Source organism: Diadema antillarum, unplaced genomic scaffold, assembly GCF_040938485.1.
Source record: "Diadema antillarum isolate AM-2024a unplaced genomic scaffold, OU_Dant_1.0 scf00000072, whole genome shotgun sequence".
NCBI classification, from domain to species: Eukaryota; Metazoa; Echinodermata; class Echinoidea; order Diadematoida; family Diadematidae; genus Diadema; species Diadema antillarum.
Window position 1 is genome coordinate 446594 of NW_027270961.1, and position 18793 is coordinate 465386.

Sequence of the window (18793 nt, forward strand, 5' to 3'; positions counted from 1 at the left end):
TTTTCAGTAGATTACAAATATATTTTCCATGCAGAATGCATCTCTCACAAATGAATACTGACCCCATAGCCAAATTTGAATTTACTTTGTGGACCACTAGTTAGCTCTATGAAATGGAAGACTCTGTCATATCAGAGTGTCTCACCCTGCCTGGGTCCAGAGGACTCTTGAAGATCCCATTATCAGCACGTATGATGGCGCCATCGATCCGTGAGTCTATGTTGCTGAAGGTCTTGCCATAATCCAAGCTACAAGAGGGTGAACAAGTTTGAATTATATCAAAATTGAAAGTATCACCTTTCTACTGTAAAAAAAAAAAAAAAAAAAAAAAAAGGAAATCATGGAGTTGTATATCAAAATTGCTTTCTGCAAAACAAAAGCTAATACTGTACATATATATTTCATGGTGTGTAAGTTATTGTGCTCTGCTGAACTGGTGGGAAATAACAGCATATAGTACACTCTTTAGAGATTTTAGAAGAATGTGTAAAAAATACTCTTATCACTTGATAAATCATTCAAATGATCAAAGTCAATATAAACTGACCGTGTATGATAAATCAATCTTGCAAAAGTTTCCATTTTGCAGATAGACAATTTTAATATGATAACAACATGCACAAGGAACTAAAAAAAAAAAAAGAACCAGCAGTTTCATAGCATTTACAGTGGATGTCCATGATAGTATAAAGTGTACCATCACATCAGAGATACACTTTGTAAGTGCCTTTCTGGCAGCTCTCACTTTCATTGTGAAATTGTTTGAAGTACAATGATCCAACAGCTACACCACACTGCTCAATAAACTGTTTCAAACATACACCCACTGTGGCCCCTAAGCAATCACAATTAACTGAGGCACGTGGTGAGTGCTTTGTGTTGCTTTGTGTTGTTCAATGATATGCAACCATTATCATCATAATTACTACGCAGTCTATATTGGCAATCCCTAACATGTACCATGTAAGCAGCTCGAAACGTTCAAAATGATTTACTATAAAATATTGTTACCTCCTAACGATTATCTTTTCATAATCATCATCAAAATCATCAAATGATAACATGGAAAAGTATGAAGAACATTAAAATTGTTACAACAATGATCATGATAATAATTACTAATGCAATGATGATAACAATTATAATAATAGCAATCATGGAAATGATTACAATCATAGTTCTTGTTATCCTTATCCTTACTATTACCATTACTACTAATAATAATTATCATTAACATAATTATTATCATTATTATTATTCTATCAAAACTACTACATGTTCTATTACCACTTTTATGACATTTTTGTTATCATCATAATCATCAATATCATCATTTTCAATATGACTGTACATACAACCAACCTAGTTTACTAATAACAATAAACTTGTTTACTTTTCATTACTAACTAAACCACAACATAGTCCAGTCTTTGCAATCCATATCTCAGGTTTCCCTCCTGTCCACTTGTATTCAGTGCAGTAGACTGAACAAAATTGACACTCAAGATTCTAAGCTTTCCTCCAAACATCGGAGAAACGCTGTTTCAGACAGCTCATGAACCCTAGATGTGAATAGCAAACACAACCACTAATTTTTTCATTCTGAGCCAAGAAAATGAGTCATGTGAATTTGCACTGCACTGCATACATTCCAACTATCCAATTGTTTACTTTGTACAGATGTAACTTGAAAATCCACTGCATACCATGCAGTTAGTCAAACGAACAGATTTCTTGCAGTATGTACATGTAATTTTGTGCTTTTATATAAAATGTGTGTATTTCTTAGGCCTCTGTGCAAGTAACATGTTCACAGAGAATCATTAACATGTCCATGAACTTGAGATGCTCACAACATTAGACATCAATATCAAGTGGTTTAAATTTGCAAGCCACATTGATGAATGCATGTATTTAGGTCTACATTGTATCCAGGGAAAAACATCAACGCACACTGTCTTGATGAAATTACTTCAAACACTACCATTACACTACAGGCGTATTCCACCTGACAAAATATTCCATACTTTTTACACTATCAGGAACAGCTGACATCCATACAAACAGACAAATAAAATGACAAATGACATAAAAATGTGATGCTTCTTGTCCACTACTTACAAAATTAAGACTGAAAAAAATTTGTATCAGGAAAAAGTGACAAGAAAATGTGTATTGTTATATAATGTTCAACACTCAATACTATGGCTCAAGTTCCTTTTCTGTCATGGCACCCACCCTATGGAACACCTTACCCAACTCTGTTCGCACCGCACCAATACAAGAGACTTTCAAAACTAAACTAAAGACGTATTTATTTAATCAATACTTTGATCATTTTTCTTAATTTCTTTATTGTTGTTGTAGTCAGTTGTATTGTATTACATATGTATTTTCTAATTGTATTGTTATTATAGAAAATTTTGTAAAGCGCATAGAGACTTCAGTGTAACATGCGCTATATAAGCAGAATGTATCATTATTATTATTATTGATCAATGGATGTAAACAAAGCTTTGTATCTTACTTTTAAGCTATTTTGGGAGGTTGCAGAATAATTTCATGTATGAATCTAAACCTGTAATGCACTCTTTCCTGTTCTGGGTTTGATCACATGAAACTCAAGACCACAAGAGTAATGAAATCAATGAAATCGCATCATCACAAGGAAGTAAAAGTGAATTCAAAATGCAGGGCAAGGACTGGTGAGAACATCAAGTCATGTTTACTGGTGTACATTACATAGCACTACACTAGTGTAATGGGTATATTACAGCTACATAGAAGTTTCAGTTCATGCTTTCTACACACACTTACACATAAACACATTTAAACAAACACACACACACACATACACAGTATACTCTGAGATGTAAATCACGACTTAAAGGACAAGTCCACCTTCATATACATAAGGATTGAGAGAATGCAGCAATATTAGTAGAACACATCAGTGAAAGTTTGAGGAAAATTGGACAATCCGTTCAAAAGTTACGAATATTTTAAGTACCGTAAACTGGGGGGACATTGGACAGGCGGGTGACTTTGGACAGTTCAGAAAAAAAAGATTGTTTCACTTACATTTGTTTTGCTGTTGGTTTTTCTGAAAATATTTTTGTAGGTTATGAAAGGGGGATATGTGAATATTTGAATGACTGCACTTCTCTTGTATATTGCATTACCTTATATGTTTTTTTGGCTTTTCTTTGTAGGGTCAATGGAATGCTTGAATTTTGTGGCCGTCGAACTTTTGGTACTCTAGAAATACAGAACTATGAAAGCTCAAGCCTATTTGTTGGATAGTGAACATGAAGTGGTCATGAACCCACCTGTATACTCAGGATACCTGACCACCCTTACAAATTTCAAAATAGGTCATGTCCAATTTCACCCCAGGATTTGGGGTCACTTAGGGGTGACTTTGGACACCACAAAAGTACCAAATGTTCGACGGCTATGCAATGTTTTTTCTTTCTTTTACAGATGAAATAGGTAGTCAGGATGGGGAGATCATGTAAAAGATGATCTAGGTCAAGAGACTATAGAAACTCTTCAGAAGAAAGCATGAAAGATGCTGTGAAAGCTTGCAAAAATGGAATGTCGATCAGGAAAGCATGCGCAGAATTTAACGTTAAAAGAGGGACTTTGTGTAACAGACTGAACAATTGGCACACAGGCACACAAGATTTCCAGTAGACATTGGTTTTCATTTTGTGAACCTAGGTCCAAGAATTTGAGCAAATATTTCCTGTATTTGGTTTTACTTTTGTGATTCCTAGGGCGAGGAAAACCTTGTATTTCCAGTAGACATTGGTTTTAAACTTGTGATAACTAGGGCGGCCAATAAAAACCTTGTGTTTGTAGTAGACAATTTTGTTCTTTCTTTCCAAAGGCATTTAAAAAAAATAAAAGTGTGTTATTTTGCAAACATTTCAAACTGACCTAAAGTTACAATGAACAACATTCAAAGAAAATCACAAAATTTTCTTGTAGAACTACAGAGTACCCCGGTACTTGAATCTGGCCAACCTCATGTGTACATGCATTTCTTGGGGTAAAACCCCAAATTATTCTTTAAAATGACATGAAAATGATCCATGACCCATTTAAATAGTAGTTTACCTTATTAACATCTGTAGAATTTGACAACTCAATGATGGTACATGTACATTGTACAATACGTGTACCTCACTTTGTATCCATGTGATCAAAGTTGCTTACTATCCTACATTGTAATTGCAAGAAAATTCATGCAGTGCCTTGTTTAAGTAGCATCCTTTTTCATTTTTGTTCTAAACTATAATGAATATTCAGGTTTTTTGAAAATTCAGATTTTCAAATGTAGGGGTACCAGTAATTCTAGTATTAGTATCTTGAAAAAATTGTGCAAGTAAATATCTGTGAATGCCTCTTTAAACTGAAATTCTTCACATGTTCATTACTGCAGAATTTTGCTTCTAAAAACCACCATACACAATGTATAATTCATTAATGTGTATTTTGTAAATCATATTTGCTGGTTGTTATGAAACATTTCAACATATTAGAGTTGTAAAAACTTTCTTAAAAACTTGTTAGTAGTCAAAACAACCCCCATAGGGAGTTTATCCTTGGACACTCAACAATCCTGCAGGGTATATTGACAAGGTGTCTATGGTTGTCCAAAGTTGCCCCGAACCCCGGGGGCACTTTGGACAAACTTTGACCAAAAAAAATTAACATAAAATAGAATAAACTGAAGAAGTCTCTATATGGCATGATATCCTCTTTATTAGTACTTGTTAACCCCCACATTAACCCCAGAATTCCTTTGTTCTTAATGAAGATATTAATAAAGATATTTCAAATTTGTCCAAAGCCACCCCGGTTTACGGTATCTGCGCAGTCACTGCTGGAAGAGAAGACTACTACAGTGTATGATGTCACATGCGTACAACTATATCAGGAAAATAAAAAGAGAATTTGACAAAACTTTACTTTTTGAATAAAGTGCACATTTCTTCGACTTGCTACTGACGTATGATTAAGGGTAATATTATTCCCCCTGCCTTCTGAAAGAGAGAAGTCAAGTGTTCTTTTGTTATGCGAGAAAAATGGAAATATGTTGAATTTTCTTTATTCTTTCTTTATATCGTTGTACTCATGTGACATCACAAGCTATAGTAGTCTTTTCATCCAGCCGTGACTGAGCAGAAACTTCAAAAATTCATAACTTTTGAACGGATTGTCCGATTTTCCTCAAACTCTCACTGATGTGTTCTACTAATATTGCTGCATTCACTCAACCCACATGTCTATGAAGGTGAACTTGTCCTTTAAATCACTGACACTGTTCAAGCTGATTTGTCCTCACATTTCCTTCTGTGACAACAGATGCCCTAGGATACTTCAACTAATTATGGCTAAAAAAAAAATATAGATTACTGGTAACACCCAAAAGCAGTGCACAGTGCTTGCACAACACATACATTATACAACGTATTTACGTTTTATTTCTGCTAGATAATTCAGAAACTGAAAGAAAATGTACATACTCGTAAGATACAAAACAAGTACCGGTAGCACATGTACTTGTACACATACTATAATACAGTGCGGTTTACTATAAACATTTTTTCTTCTCTTATTTCAATCATTAAAGCCTTCCCCTGTGGTTTATGATAGTGAATTGAGAAATGAAAGTGGAATTTGCCAATACAAAATCTACATGATTAATCAGCAGTGTATGAAAGTAAACACTTGTTGATCATACATCCACTGTGGCACTGGGACATGTGTGTACAGCAGTCATGTATTTCACCACAATACTAGTACCCTATGTGAAGGAAATGGGTGATAATGCTTCAGAGTGCTAGCACACTGCACTGACATGCTGTGTACACAATGCCACTGTGATTTTTCACACATCAACCCGTTTAACACTCACTAACCAGCAGGCACTCATTTATTATACATTCTCTTGGTACCCTCTTCTTAGAGCTTCACTCTAGAGGGAAAAATATATGTCCACAAAAGGTACAAATGATGCAATTACTATTTTGTAAAATGGCTGCCATCTGTGTAAAGCACAAACTCTTGTGACAATGTTCATATGCAGAGGAAATATCCAATTAACACACCTTTCTACTGGATAATCGGGCGCATAGGAAAAATGTGAAAATCCACATGACAAATTCTTTGCTATATAGCTTATTTTTATGCATGATTTTACTCTTCATCATTTGCTTACTTCTCAACATACAGTACTAGACAATTTGTCACCCTTTGAAGGTGTAATACTAGCATACAATCAATTAATAAGTAGATTCACAACATAGCACAACTTCGAGCAATGGGGGGGGGGGGGGGGGGTGGTCATTTATTGCAGGCAAACCCATTTGTGTGACCAAAACATCTGTTGACCGTGTGTGAACTGTGTCTCACACAGTTGTGTGTGTGTTCTTGATTCAAGTGAAAGTTCCTCAATTAGCTAAATTTCTCTGAGCTCAAATGCAGGGCACACACAGGCATGGATATGAGGGACTAAGAATTTTATGTACTGAATAGTCCACTAACACTTTGTATTTTCCTTTTGGCCAATAAGAGGACCGACAACATCCTTATGTCTTCTTGTTTCCAGCTCTCTATGTAATTATCAGTATTGTTACTTTCAGACAACCCAAGTTAATATGCCTACGATGTAGGGATATACATTCTATACGACGTATTACTATGAAACCATTCGAACACATCTTCCCAATTTGTATTATATTATTATAGCATCAGACCTCACGCACTGTAATGTTCGATGAGAAGCTCTCTTGTGCAAGCGGAACTTTGCGCAGGCTTTGCGCATTGTGGTTTTACATTGCATCGGATTCATTTAGTATTTCCCAAACAAGCCGTGCTGACTTACATAATGACAAATATGGATATGACAGCATTCAGACACAGTATCAATATACGGTGTATATTTGAACAAATGCATAAACAATCATTTCAAACTATGACATATATTCATATATGATGTATCAACTTACCGCATTTCATATCAATATAGAGCCATTCAGACATATAAAAACAGCCAATACCCATACAATGTATCAACACAAGAGCTCTCTAGTCTGAAAGGGGATATGATGTCTACCTGTAGTATAAACAGGAATTACTCCAATTCAATATCCTGACACAGGAAGTAATAAACCTTAATCACTTCTCTAGAGACTAAGGAAGTCAATACTGCCATGCAAACTGACAAGGATGCACCTCCACATTCAAATCGACTTCAGTCAAACAATACAAATAAACAGAACAGTAATCAAATGTTTTACTTGAATCAGACATTGAATAATGAATGTTAAAGGATTTCAAGGTGTCAAATGTTATCATGGAAACTGATATCAATGTGAACCTAAATTATATGCAGATTAATCATCAGCAACCTCTGTTTACATCATTTTTTGAAACATGGATTTTTTTTTGATAGTCTTGAAAGGGTAAACTCAAGATGGTTTTGAAAGGGTAACTCAAGATGGTTTTAAAAGGGTAAACTGAAGATGGTTTTAAACGGGTAAATTCAAAAGTGGCATGATACCTGTCAAGATTGAAAGTAGAGTCTCATCACAGACAGATAAAACAAAAACACAGAAGCATGTAATCATACGTACCTCAGCCACAGGTGTGATGGCGCTGGTAGAAAGCCAAGCTCTAATGTTGTCAAGGCAAGGAGCTCCTGAAGAAAACAAGAAAACAGAGAGAAGATGGACAAACCTGGACAAGAATGAAACCACTCTTACTTGACTAGGCCCTACAGAATCTTTTGAATATTTGTCATCCACAGACAATTCTGTTTCAAAGTGAACAGTGGGGTTGGAAATGTCAAACAGACATTCCTCAGACATGTTTGGTATTAAATGATACAGCTGTAGTTTAATGAAAATCAAGACAAATAAAAATAATGATGTTCAAATAGCACAGATACACATGCAGTGTTTTTTTTTTTAAGTATGGGTAGTTAACCACCCTTATTTGAATTTTGAATCACCATTGAGATTATATAAGACATTATGAATAGCATGTTCTCAGTGTAATGATGAAGAAAGTATGCTGTAAAGTGTTGCACCTAAATGCAATGTATGTATATAACTGCCCTACAAATAAGCTTGCTGACTGCTCACACACATCCACCAAAAACTATACTGTGCACAGGTTTATAAGATAACACATAAACAGGATTTTTTTTTCTTCTAAAGAAACGGTTTAAAAACTGTGAAATACCAGATAAACTGTTGATCTCTTTGCTTACCTTACTATCCTGTCCTGTCCATATTAATGCCAGGTTGAAGTTACTATCATTGAGGTGGAACTGCAAGGAAAAAAAAGAATTGACCGGAATATCGAAATTACATCATAAAGTACCTATAACATTTAATGCCACACAAGTCTTATCATTGAGGGTATCAGAGTCACAAATAAAAATGATGTTTTTACGTCCGATCAGACAAGACAGGCAAAGAAATTGTTGCCTAAATGAATATGTCACCTACTATTAAAAAAAAAGTTAGCATGTAATATAAACATCAAAATAGAAGTACTTTCCTATCTAACCTTAAAGGGGTACTTAAAAATGCTCATCATATAACACATTTTGTTGAGGAGGAATATACAAACCCTTACATTTCTGATAATATCCAAGTATATCAGTTCAATATTTAGAGCTTACATAAGATGTAAAGAGGGTGGAATAAGTCAGGTCATTTGATTTCAAAAGAAATAATAAATCATTGATTATCCACTAATTTTTGAATATCAAGACAACACTGTCAATATATGATTTGAATCTTCCTCAGAATGATACCAGCTCAGTCAAAAAAAAAAAAAAAAAAAAAAATATATATATATATATATATATATTGTATACATACGCATATATACTCTTGAGAAATCAGAAGTGGGTTTAACTCCAGAAACATACACAACTAAACTTCCTTATCAGCCTTTTTGGCATAATGTCAAGTTTCACTTTCACATGGCAGGTAAAGTGAGTGAGTATTGGTCCAATTGACATTGGTCTTCTACACAAGCACTCATACAACTTATTTGTATGGCCTTCGTGTCAAGTTTATCCAGAAATCTTTTCCTTAATGTTCACTGTTTATTAATTTACCAAGTTTGTAATGTCTCTCTCCATACCCTAAACCCCACAACCCCCCCCCCCCCCCACACACACACATGACCAAAGATTCAATGATTTTAACGTACCAACCATCATCATTAACAGTCTATTTGAAGGAATGCATAATATAAACAATAACAGAAAATGGCCCACTGGAACATCTGTTGCTCACATCCAGCTATAAGTGCTGCATACAGATGCAGGGATGATCTTGGCAGTGTGGCCTTGTGGATGATTTTATTTTGCTACTAAAATACTTGACCGAAAGATCGGTCTGTATCTGTCCGTCGGGGAATGTTCCGCGGAGACTGCGTCTGGCTTCACGGATCCCCTCCGTATACGGAGGAGAGCGTTAATGGCAAAAATAAAAGACTCCTCCGGACAGACAGATCTTTCTGTCTACTAAAATACAAACTATTCCTCTCAGCCCTATTTTTAAACAAACATGTAACACATCTGGTCATTGGCATTCAGCATTACCCATCAGCTGCTGGGTAGTGCACATCATGTGATTATTTAACATAGAATTTTTAATATACAAACACAAATAAAGTCAGCCTCTGTCATCAAAATGGATATGTGAATATACCAGTCTTCCAAACACCGACATCACTATCAGGTAAATGGAGATGTTATTGTTTTGTTGGGAATTACCCAGTTTAACTGAGGTTTGTTTGTTCATTTGTTTTCTCATATAACAGAGGTAAGACATCACCAACCTGTAGATGAAGCTTGATGTATAAATCAAGGCAGAATTTAGCATAATAAGCTCATGATTTCTGTGGAATAAGTTACACTTTTGCCATATGGGTATGGGAGTGAGTTATACTGCATGCAATAAAGTACATCTGGTCCTACTCCTACTATGTTTACTGCAAATACAGCAAGACTGAAATGCCAAGTGAAGCATTAAATTAGATTACCCAAAACCAAGACTTTACTTTTTACTCCAACAACAAATAGCAGGTAATGGTGCTGTACAAACCTTCAAATGTGAATGATGCCACATTTAAAAACATAACAATCCTATCATTTGATACATTCAGGGATAGAGTCTAGTAGTAGTCCTATATCAAAAATTCATAAGGACCTGGGATTTAAAAAAACAAAAACAACGACAACAGTTGGTCAGAAGGGTACTAGTAGTGGACCCTTCTTAAAAATATAACATTCTACCAGACTACCGACACTTGCTGCAGATCCAGAAATACTAAACTAGGTTCATTTATTTAACCAAGATCTGCAACAAATTCCATCAAGTTCGCGAGAGGAGGCACATGACATGGATAAGCTTCAAACTATCAATATGCTCCTGTTAGTAGGTCACCTTATTGTTATGAATTCTGTCGATTTGATCACCAGTAACCCCGCAATTTCCATCATTAGCGGCACGAGCATTTCTCCGTCTAGGCGTGAACTGTCCAGAGGCGGAAGCTTGCGAGTCCACGTCCCCACGGCTCCGGGGAAGAAGCTGTTCGCCAATATCTACGTCCACGTCAGCTGCTTTGTGACCGTAAGCAGTTCGAGTGTAAGGGAGACTGCTATGTGATGTTTTCTGATGATATGACAAGTCTTGGCTGAAGTACACGACATCATTATCGACTTTCGGTGTCAAGGTATACAGTGATCCAATTCGAAAATTTATAGTGACAAGAAAAAGAGATATAAACACGTATGAATTCATGGTAGTAGTTCTCCAATCATTATCAACAAATCTTCAGTCGTTACGTGGTGCGCTACGTACGTGCATCATGATCACGAGAACACAGTTGCTTCTACGTACAATGTACGTACATGTACGTAATGATCTGCTTTGAGGAGTTACGCACGCGTACGCACACACACCGCTCTTCTACGCTCGCTGTTTTACTGTAATATGTGACTTTCGATGCTCATGGGCTGCGACGACCACAGGTGACCGTTGTACACAATGAGGAGTAGGCCGTGAGGTGATGTAGCATTGTCAGCATCTTGAGCTGTATTTATTTTGACTTACTTTTAATAGCAAAATGATCGGAATAATACTTTCCCCATTTACTAAAACACAAGTCATTTTCACGTGACATCGTCCTAAAGATATTTACTCAGTTATTCATATACCACATGTAAAATACAGAATACGGTACAATATAAACAAAATATCGTGACATTTTTTATATAATCACAAATGTGGAAGGGACTACTAAGAAGCACTGCTTGTAAATTGTAGACCCCTACGGAATACAGACAATATACCTATAGTATCTAAGAAAAGGCAAAGTGTACTATTTGTTATGTACAAAGGCTCAACCGAACCCTGAATGTTACATATTTTCATCATTCATTTCGTTTATTCATTTATAAGATAATTCATTTATCAATTTGTTTATTCATTTATAAGATAAAAACATAGAAATATGCCATGCATACATACATAAATACAAAGCAATGAAAATGTATAACATAGTGGACATAACAAATTAACAGAATAACGCACACGGCCTTTGGTAATGTGAAATGAAAAAAGAGAACTTGGAGGAAAGCTTTAGAAGCCTTGTGAGAAGGTATAGTTCTCTGGAACCTTATAATGAGGTATTTTGCTGGCACATATTATAACAAATCAGATTAATAAGTAAACAAACACAAACACACACACGAAATGCAAAGATATTTAAAACAAATAAGGGAGATCAACTTTTCATCAGTTTGAATTCAATAATTCAGTCATATCGACCTTTTGAGGGATTTTTGAACAATCTCAAGGTTTGAAATGACTTAATGTTATTTGGTAATTAGTTCCAGACAACAGGAAAGCTAAATCTGACAGATCTTTGAGTAAAAGTGGAGTTAACTTGAACAAATGAAAATCATGACTACTCCCGGTCTCATGATGGTGAATACTGCTATTGATATGAAATATTTTGCATTATGTGCAATGGTAACAAGTTTTTGAAATGAAAGAAGCCGAGTATTGCAGTATGGCAGAAATATAAATCTTGAAATTGTGATATATTCAGTTGTTTAAACAGTGGCCCAGAATAAGAACGATAATGACTCCGTGTGCAAATACGTACAGCCTTCTTTTTCACTTCAAAATGGAATTTAGCTTATCTTTAACCTATTTAAACCTGAACATATAGCGCAGGTTTAGGTACGAAACGTTTACCAAGTGCATTTATATGTCATTAGAATAAGAATGAAACAGAAAATAACTATCCGAGTATACGAAATGAAAATACTTCTATAAGACATTGGTTAAGATAGAGACATTATGATTACCATGAAATCGATTATTAATACTTATCAAGAAACATTTTTGAGCTTATCAACACTTAAAGCGATTAAAGCTTTGAGCATGTTTCAATGAATGATCAAAGGAATTCCAAAACTTAGGACCCGTAAATATAAAATTAATGGAGTTATCGTGTTATGCAAGAGTTGCAATTATTCAAACATTGGTTTGTTTGTTTGCCGTTATAGTTGCCAAAAGTTGGCTTATAATGTCCTTGCCCACGAACAATTTGGAAAGCAGTTGAAGATGGTCTCATTGATTTGTATAATGTACGCCTACTGTGACTGATGTCACTTTTTTTTGGGGGGGGGGGGTGGTGGGGGGGGGGTCAATAACAGAGTTCTCACTGCTGTGCGATTTTTTTTAGATTACTTGCATAAGTATTCTCAAGTCATGCATTCGTTTGTTTGTTTAACTGTCATTGAGCTGTTGTTGTTGTTGCATGCCTTTTCCTGATGATGATACTTATACAATCTATTCTTCTTTGTTTGGCCAGTCAGTTTCCTGTTGGCCTAATAATGTACCAAGTCATTAAAATAAGCAATGCAGCTGACGCCAATACCATTAAAAATAACAGTGCGCAGTCTCAGAATATCTGCGATCTATATGGCTGATCACCACGAATATTTTTACCAACTAAATGGCCGCATTTTACCTCGTTCGTCCACGTCATCGCCCTGCAAAATTTATACCAGAGATATTATAGTACATGTACATGTATAGTAGTGAAGTTAGCATGTCAGTGGCTGTCTGTCTGTTTGTGTATGTATAAGCATCATTCTGTCTGATTTGCACAAATGCAACCCAGTTTCATATACATTTTATTCCATTGGAATGGTAGCGACCTTCCAAAGATTTCATCAAATATAAGTTTCTTCCCCGAAATGTGGTTGAGAGATTGAAGTCAACGCGCTAATTCAATTTACGTTTCATTTGATGTCAACTTTACATGTTGCTTGATTCTTGTTACATTTGCCACTCTGATTCTTTTGACCGACATTAAATGACATTTATTTGTTACATCTGAAGTTCTGAGTTATTTTCACCACCAGAAATTTAATAAAACATGAACGTGCTGGACTCGCTAAATGCACAATTTTGTTTTGCTTTCCTCCACGTGTAATTTCTTTTTTTTTACAGCAGAGTTTGTGATTTTGTAAGAGGGGATGTGTGTGTGTGTGTGTGTGTGTGTGTGATTAAAAAAAAAACCTTCTACTACCAACAACCTACTTATTGATAGACACACAAAATATACATAGATTATGTCATGAGGAAAAACATACAAGAGTTAGTTTAAGAAAAGAGCGCTTGATTATCAAAAGTGCTTACGAAATTGAATATTTACTGTTTCTTACTATAATGCTGCACATGCATATCAATGCATTGTTTTTATTCCGCTTCACTTCATGCCACGTTACAGTTTATGTGAACATGTCGCTTACTATGTTTCATAACTAGCTCCATCCTTGAAAATAGATTTGATTTTCGGTGTTAGGTAACTGTAAATTTTGATAGAGGTACATATCACTCGTCAAACTGAAGAGAGATTGTGGCGGACGAATCGAAAAGAAAAAGACATGTGGACATTTGCCGCCGAAAGCTATAAAATGAACCGAAACAGCGGTGTAGTGTCAGTCAATATTATAACTCTTCACCGGCCTATTTGAACATCCGGATTTTACGTTTAATCATAAGCCAAAACTTGTCCGAAAGTAACTGCGTCACGTGTTGACCGAATTACATTTAATATGTTGATGTCTGTGAGTACCACCGACGTGACCGATGTATACTCAATTCTCTCGCTATATCAAGAAAGTGTTTTCTCGAACCATACAGTGGGAGTTAGGGAAAATGATTTAACTGATGTCCGGTCAAGTTTAATCACCTTCACCAACCTCATTTTGACCTCTGTCATTACAGCACTGGTCATTGCAGCCAACGGTATGACTCTTGCTGCTTTCTGTGTCGAAAAACGACTACGGACTTACAACAATTACTTCGTCGTCAACCTGGCCATTCTCGACCTCATTATCGGTCTCCTTCTCCCTGTTGGTGTGGCTCATAGTTTCTTGGACAGATATCCTTTCTCCAAACCTATTTGTAGAGTCCTAGGTGGAATCAAGAACGGGATCACCAATGCCTCCAACGTGACGGTGGTCGTCATCTGCGTCGACCGACATCGTGCAACCTTCGACCCCATCAACCACTTCATGTCTCGCAGCAAGCGAAAGGCCACTCTGTCGATCTCCCTCACGTGGCTGGTATTTCTGACCTTCTGGCTGTTGTACTACACGGCTTGGGAGTTCATCAACGACTTCGACAACGGCGACCACTGCGTACATTGGGATGCTTACAACTCGAGGGCATTCATTTTCAACATGATCTTGATTTTCTACCTGCCTTTCGTTCTCGTTGCCGTCTTGTATCTCCAAATTTTGAGGAAAATCGTTGATACGCTGGGTGGCAAGAGCGTCGGGAGAAAATTCGATGAGAAAAAAGCCGAAATCTCTGCAAATGACAGGACATCGGAAGAATTCTTGGAAGAGGAAGTGACGTCAGCGGTCATGCCCTCTGTGGTCGTCGCCATCGAATCAACGCAAGGGAAGGAGGTAGAACATAGCTCACCTGAGACTGCTACACGAAAAGATCGAGCCGCTGGGAATAAACCTGTCGTAAGTATATACTTTTAAAAAAAAAGTGAAACCTCAGTGAATGAAAGCGAAACGAAATCTAAAACCTTTGAAATATGTTTCCTGGTTATAGCCTATAACAGTTTAATGTCACTTCCAAGGGTTTTCTTTTAAACAGTAATAAAGACAACGTCACTATAATAAAAACGCCACTCCGTGTCATGTAGATTATTTTACAGAAAAAGAAACACGCTGTGGAGTTATCATAGTAATAGGTATGTAACATAGATTACATTGTAATGTTTTTTTCATGTTTTGCTTATGTATGAAACATAGACACTTATATAAGTTTACACGAGTAACCATAATTTATACATCCCATAATTTTATTCGAGTGGAACAATGTTGAAACATTTTAGTTATTATGACGCCGGGTTGTAACCTTTCATGAGAGAAATGTTAACCTTTCAAAACGTTTGTGGAAGGGGAATAAACTGTTCTGATGATAAACTATAACATGACCATTGTAAAATATGCAGTACCTGAGCTGATGTCGCAAGATCATCTTTCTCATATAATTTGCGTACGTTCTTTGTTACTGATATTGTTGTGACATGCAAGCATGTAAAACTGGGAATAGCACACCATTCCCATCGCTATCCGGTAAAGGTGAAACTCGTCACTGAGCTTTTGCATCGATCTGATTAATAATTATCTGTAATGGATGCCGGATGCGCCAAACTTGGTTAGCAGGTATAGGGAGGAAAGATCTTTGACATGCGCATTTACAGAAACTTGACAGTTCATCTTGCTCAGGTACATCCGAGTTTGAGATTGAATTAAGATGGTAGAAAAGTTGTATATTTGCACTGAAATTTATATCATGGTTTTAATTGTATTCTCGAGTGACAAAATTAATGATGCTGATAAAAGAGATAAGAATGCTGATGATAATAAATAGTCACCATCATCATCGTCATCATGAGTATAATCACAATTATGACAGTGATGTTTAGTTATTTGCAAGGCGTGAAAAAAAGTGTTATGAATTTATATCGTGGCAGCTGTTTAACATTATCCAATCCTTCCGCAAAGGAGGTGAGATAAGTACACTCAACCGTAATGGGTTTTAATCTTGATTCTTGGGTTACAATCTTTGTCCTGCTCGTGGTGGTGTCCTAGGCTAAGCGCGAATCGATGACGGAATCGCGGAAGGCTACTCGGACTCTACTCTTCATCATTCTCTCGTTCGTGGTCACTTGGTTGCCCATCAGCCTCATCAACCTCCTCTACACCATCGAGCCCCGCCTCATCGTGCCGGGTCTCTCCTATTCGGCATATATCTTTTTCGGCTGGATGCGATACGCCAACAGCCTTCTCAACCCCCTGGCCTACGCCGCGACCCAGCCACTCCTGAGGGCCACCATTTTAGACATGATGCGTTGTGGTCGTTGCAGGAAGATTGCCTCACCCTAAAAATTGGTGACTCATGTAGGGACCTACATCAATTATTGCTTTAAAAGTTGTTTAATTGGCAACTATTTTACTTCAATGTATCTATGTATAGTTTGTAAACAAATTCATTGATATAATACCCGAACTTATTATCAGTTTTACATGTCTAAAAATAAAGTTTGGCCAAATATCTGTGCGTCACCGGTTCCAGTATAGTTTGGCACCCATCACAGTTCGAACGATACTGGTTTGTAATTTGTCATTGGCTATAAAAAAAAACCCCAACAACAACAACAACAACAACCGGATGCTAAATAACTTATCATCCAATATGCAATGTTTATAAACTAACCCTTATTTGTTCCCTCTGGTATTCTTGCTTTATGTTTGTTTGTTTGTTTGTTTGTTTGTCTTTGGCAGCTCTGTCACGTTCCTTTCATATTTGTTCCTCTCAATCCATTCATGATGATATTCGTTTGAGGAACTTTACTTTTAAGATTAGCAAGTTTCAGTATCTAAAAATATTCTCTGATTTCCTCGTCTTACAGAACTTGGAAAGATTAAAAGAGGGTTTTTTTTTTTGCATTTTGTAAATAAAATTGCTTTGTTTCTTTGATGCCAAAATACAACTGCATGAAAGTTGAGCATGATTCTTACGTTCTCTGTTTGATACGCTTCCTCTCTGCTACTAGGAAGACAATTCTTTAACTTATTCATTTCCGCAATAGTGAGAATTTCTTGACGGTCAATGTGGTGATTTTTTTAGTTGAATATTGCTATGACCGTTACGCAGATGCAGAAATTACGAAAATACATGAAGAATACATTTTAACAAAAATAACGATGTATTATTCAGCAAGATGTCAGCAGGATAATAACATCCTGCTAGGTCAAATCAGGATTATGGTTTCATTTGAATCAACAAAGACTGTTGACTGTATATGGGTGTAATTTGAACTAAGTGAATTTTTACGACTCAAGAAAATTAGTTTGTAGGCTTTTAATTATAATTTGCCTATATTCCGCTTGTTTGTCGATAGATGTATTTGGTACTTTATAAACAATGTATATAGATGAAATGTAGATGAAGACTAAGTGTTAGAATCAGTGTATTATAAATTGTCTGCTAAAATTCCTAACAAGCTTCAATGTATCAAGGTTATTATCATGGCTTTTCGCCAACTCCGTGAGAGTAGTAAGCTTGCAATCACGCTGTCACTGTGCATGCATCTTGTCAAGTCGTTGTATCAAAAATTTGATAAACGCAACAATTTTGCAGTGAGATATAATCAACATGCAATTCTTCGTGGTGTGTACAATGTTTAGTAAATAAAAGACAAAAACTTTCATCAACATTATGCTATACTTATTTGTGGCCGTCATTTTTGCGACGAGGGAAAAGAGATTCGCAATTTCAAGAAGGCCAACGTTGATGCCTGTACGGTAAGAAGCAAGAGAGGGCGTAATCCCAACCAGAGTCCGCATTACTCAGTCCATGGACCCTTTTTTACGCTTGAAAAGTATACGCCTACTGCCGAGAAGGCGGCGGATTGTAAGAAAACTTTCAAAGCGGGCATGACCAGAGCAGATAATTTTTTTTTTTTTTTTTTTTTAAACGGAGGGATGACTTTCCTGGATGGAACGAAAGTCTCTGCGCATGTCATCGTAAAGGAAAGTGGGTGCAGAGACAAAAGAGAAATCAATATTCGGAGCATACAGGTATATATCAAGCAGAGTCTTTTTCTCTTCCAGTTCCTTGTACTCGACGGCTGATTTGACTTCTTGACAACTAAGAGTCAAACTGTCCATGAATTAAAAATGCGACATGGAAATTATTATTAAGTGTATAGAGAGCACAGAAGAGAATGAACCTCATGGCACGGGCACATTTTCCTAAATATAGACTGCTATGGTCTGTTCAAGAACATATTCTACTTTCTTCGTCATGCTTCTCCTTTTAAGAGAGAATTACATTCTGATTACAGCGTTGTGTTTACTTGCCGGGTAATCAGAGAAGGTCGCAACTCTGTCTGTTTGAGACATAGAGTCCTATACACTTGAAGTTGAGAAAAGAGCTGGTGAGTAGCTGACTGCTTGATTGAAAATATCGCGAACATGACAACATTAATACATCTCCTATTAAAAAACAAACAGAGATTTTAGTAATAATGTTATGAAATCTAGCAGAGCGGTGTAGACAGCAAAACCTTGTAAACTAAAATGACCAACTATGACCTTACAACAACTTTCGCCGGCGAATTCTTAAATGGAAAAGATGAGTAC

General features: G+C 36.3%; 2 protein-coding genes across 2 annotated transcripts in view; one reads left to right on the top strand and one right to left on the bottom strand.

Annotated features, from left to right (window-relative positions):
* The window catches only part of LOC139717178 (sortilin-like), a 32637-nt gene extending 21744 nt beyond the window's left edge, over positions 1-10893 (bottom strand). The window contains exons 1-4 of the mRNA XM_071628679.1: positions 10482-10893; positions 8285-8344; positions 7647-7711; positions 146-248 (exon numbers count right to left, since the gene is read on the bottom strand). Coding sequence (XP_071484780.1) covers positions 146-248; positions 7647-7711; positions 8285-8344; positions 10482-10838 — 585 coding nt within the window. The 5' untranslated portion in view covers positions 10839-10893. The remainder of the gene's footprint in view (positions 1-145; positions 249-7646; positions 7712-8284; positions 8345-10481) is intronic.
* A 3475-nt stretch (positions 10894-14368) lies between these two features.
* LOC139717129 (beta-2 adrenergic receptor-like) lies at positions 14369-16531 on the top strand. Its single transcript, XM_071628630.1, has 2 exons — positions 14369-15097; positions 16238-16531. The coding sequence occupies exons 1-2, from the start codon at positions 14369-14371 to the stop codon at positions 16529-16531; spliced, it is 1023 nt and encodes a 340-aa protein (XP_071484731.1).
* Positions 16532-18793: the final 2262 nt, after the last annotated feature.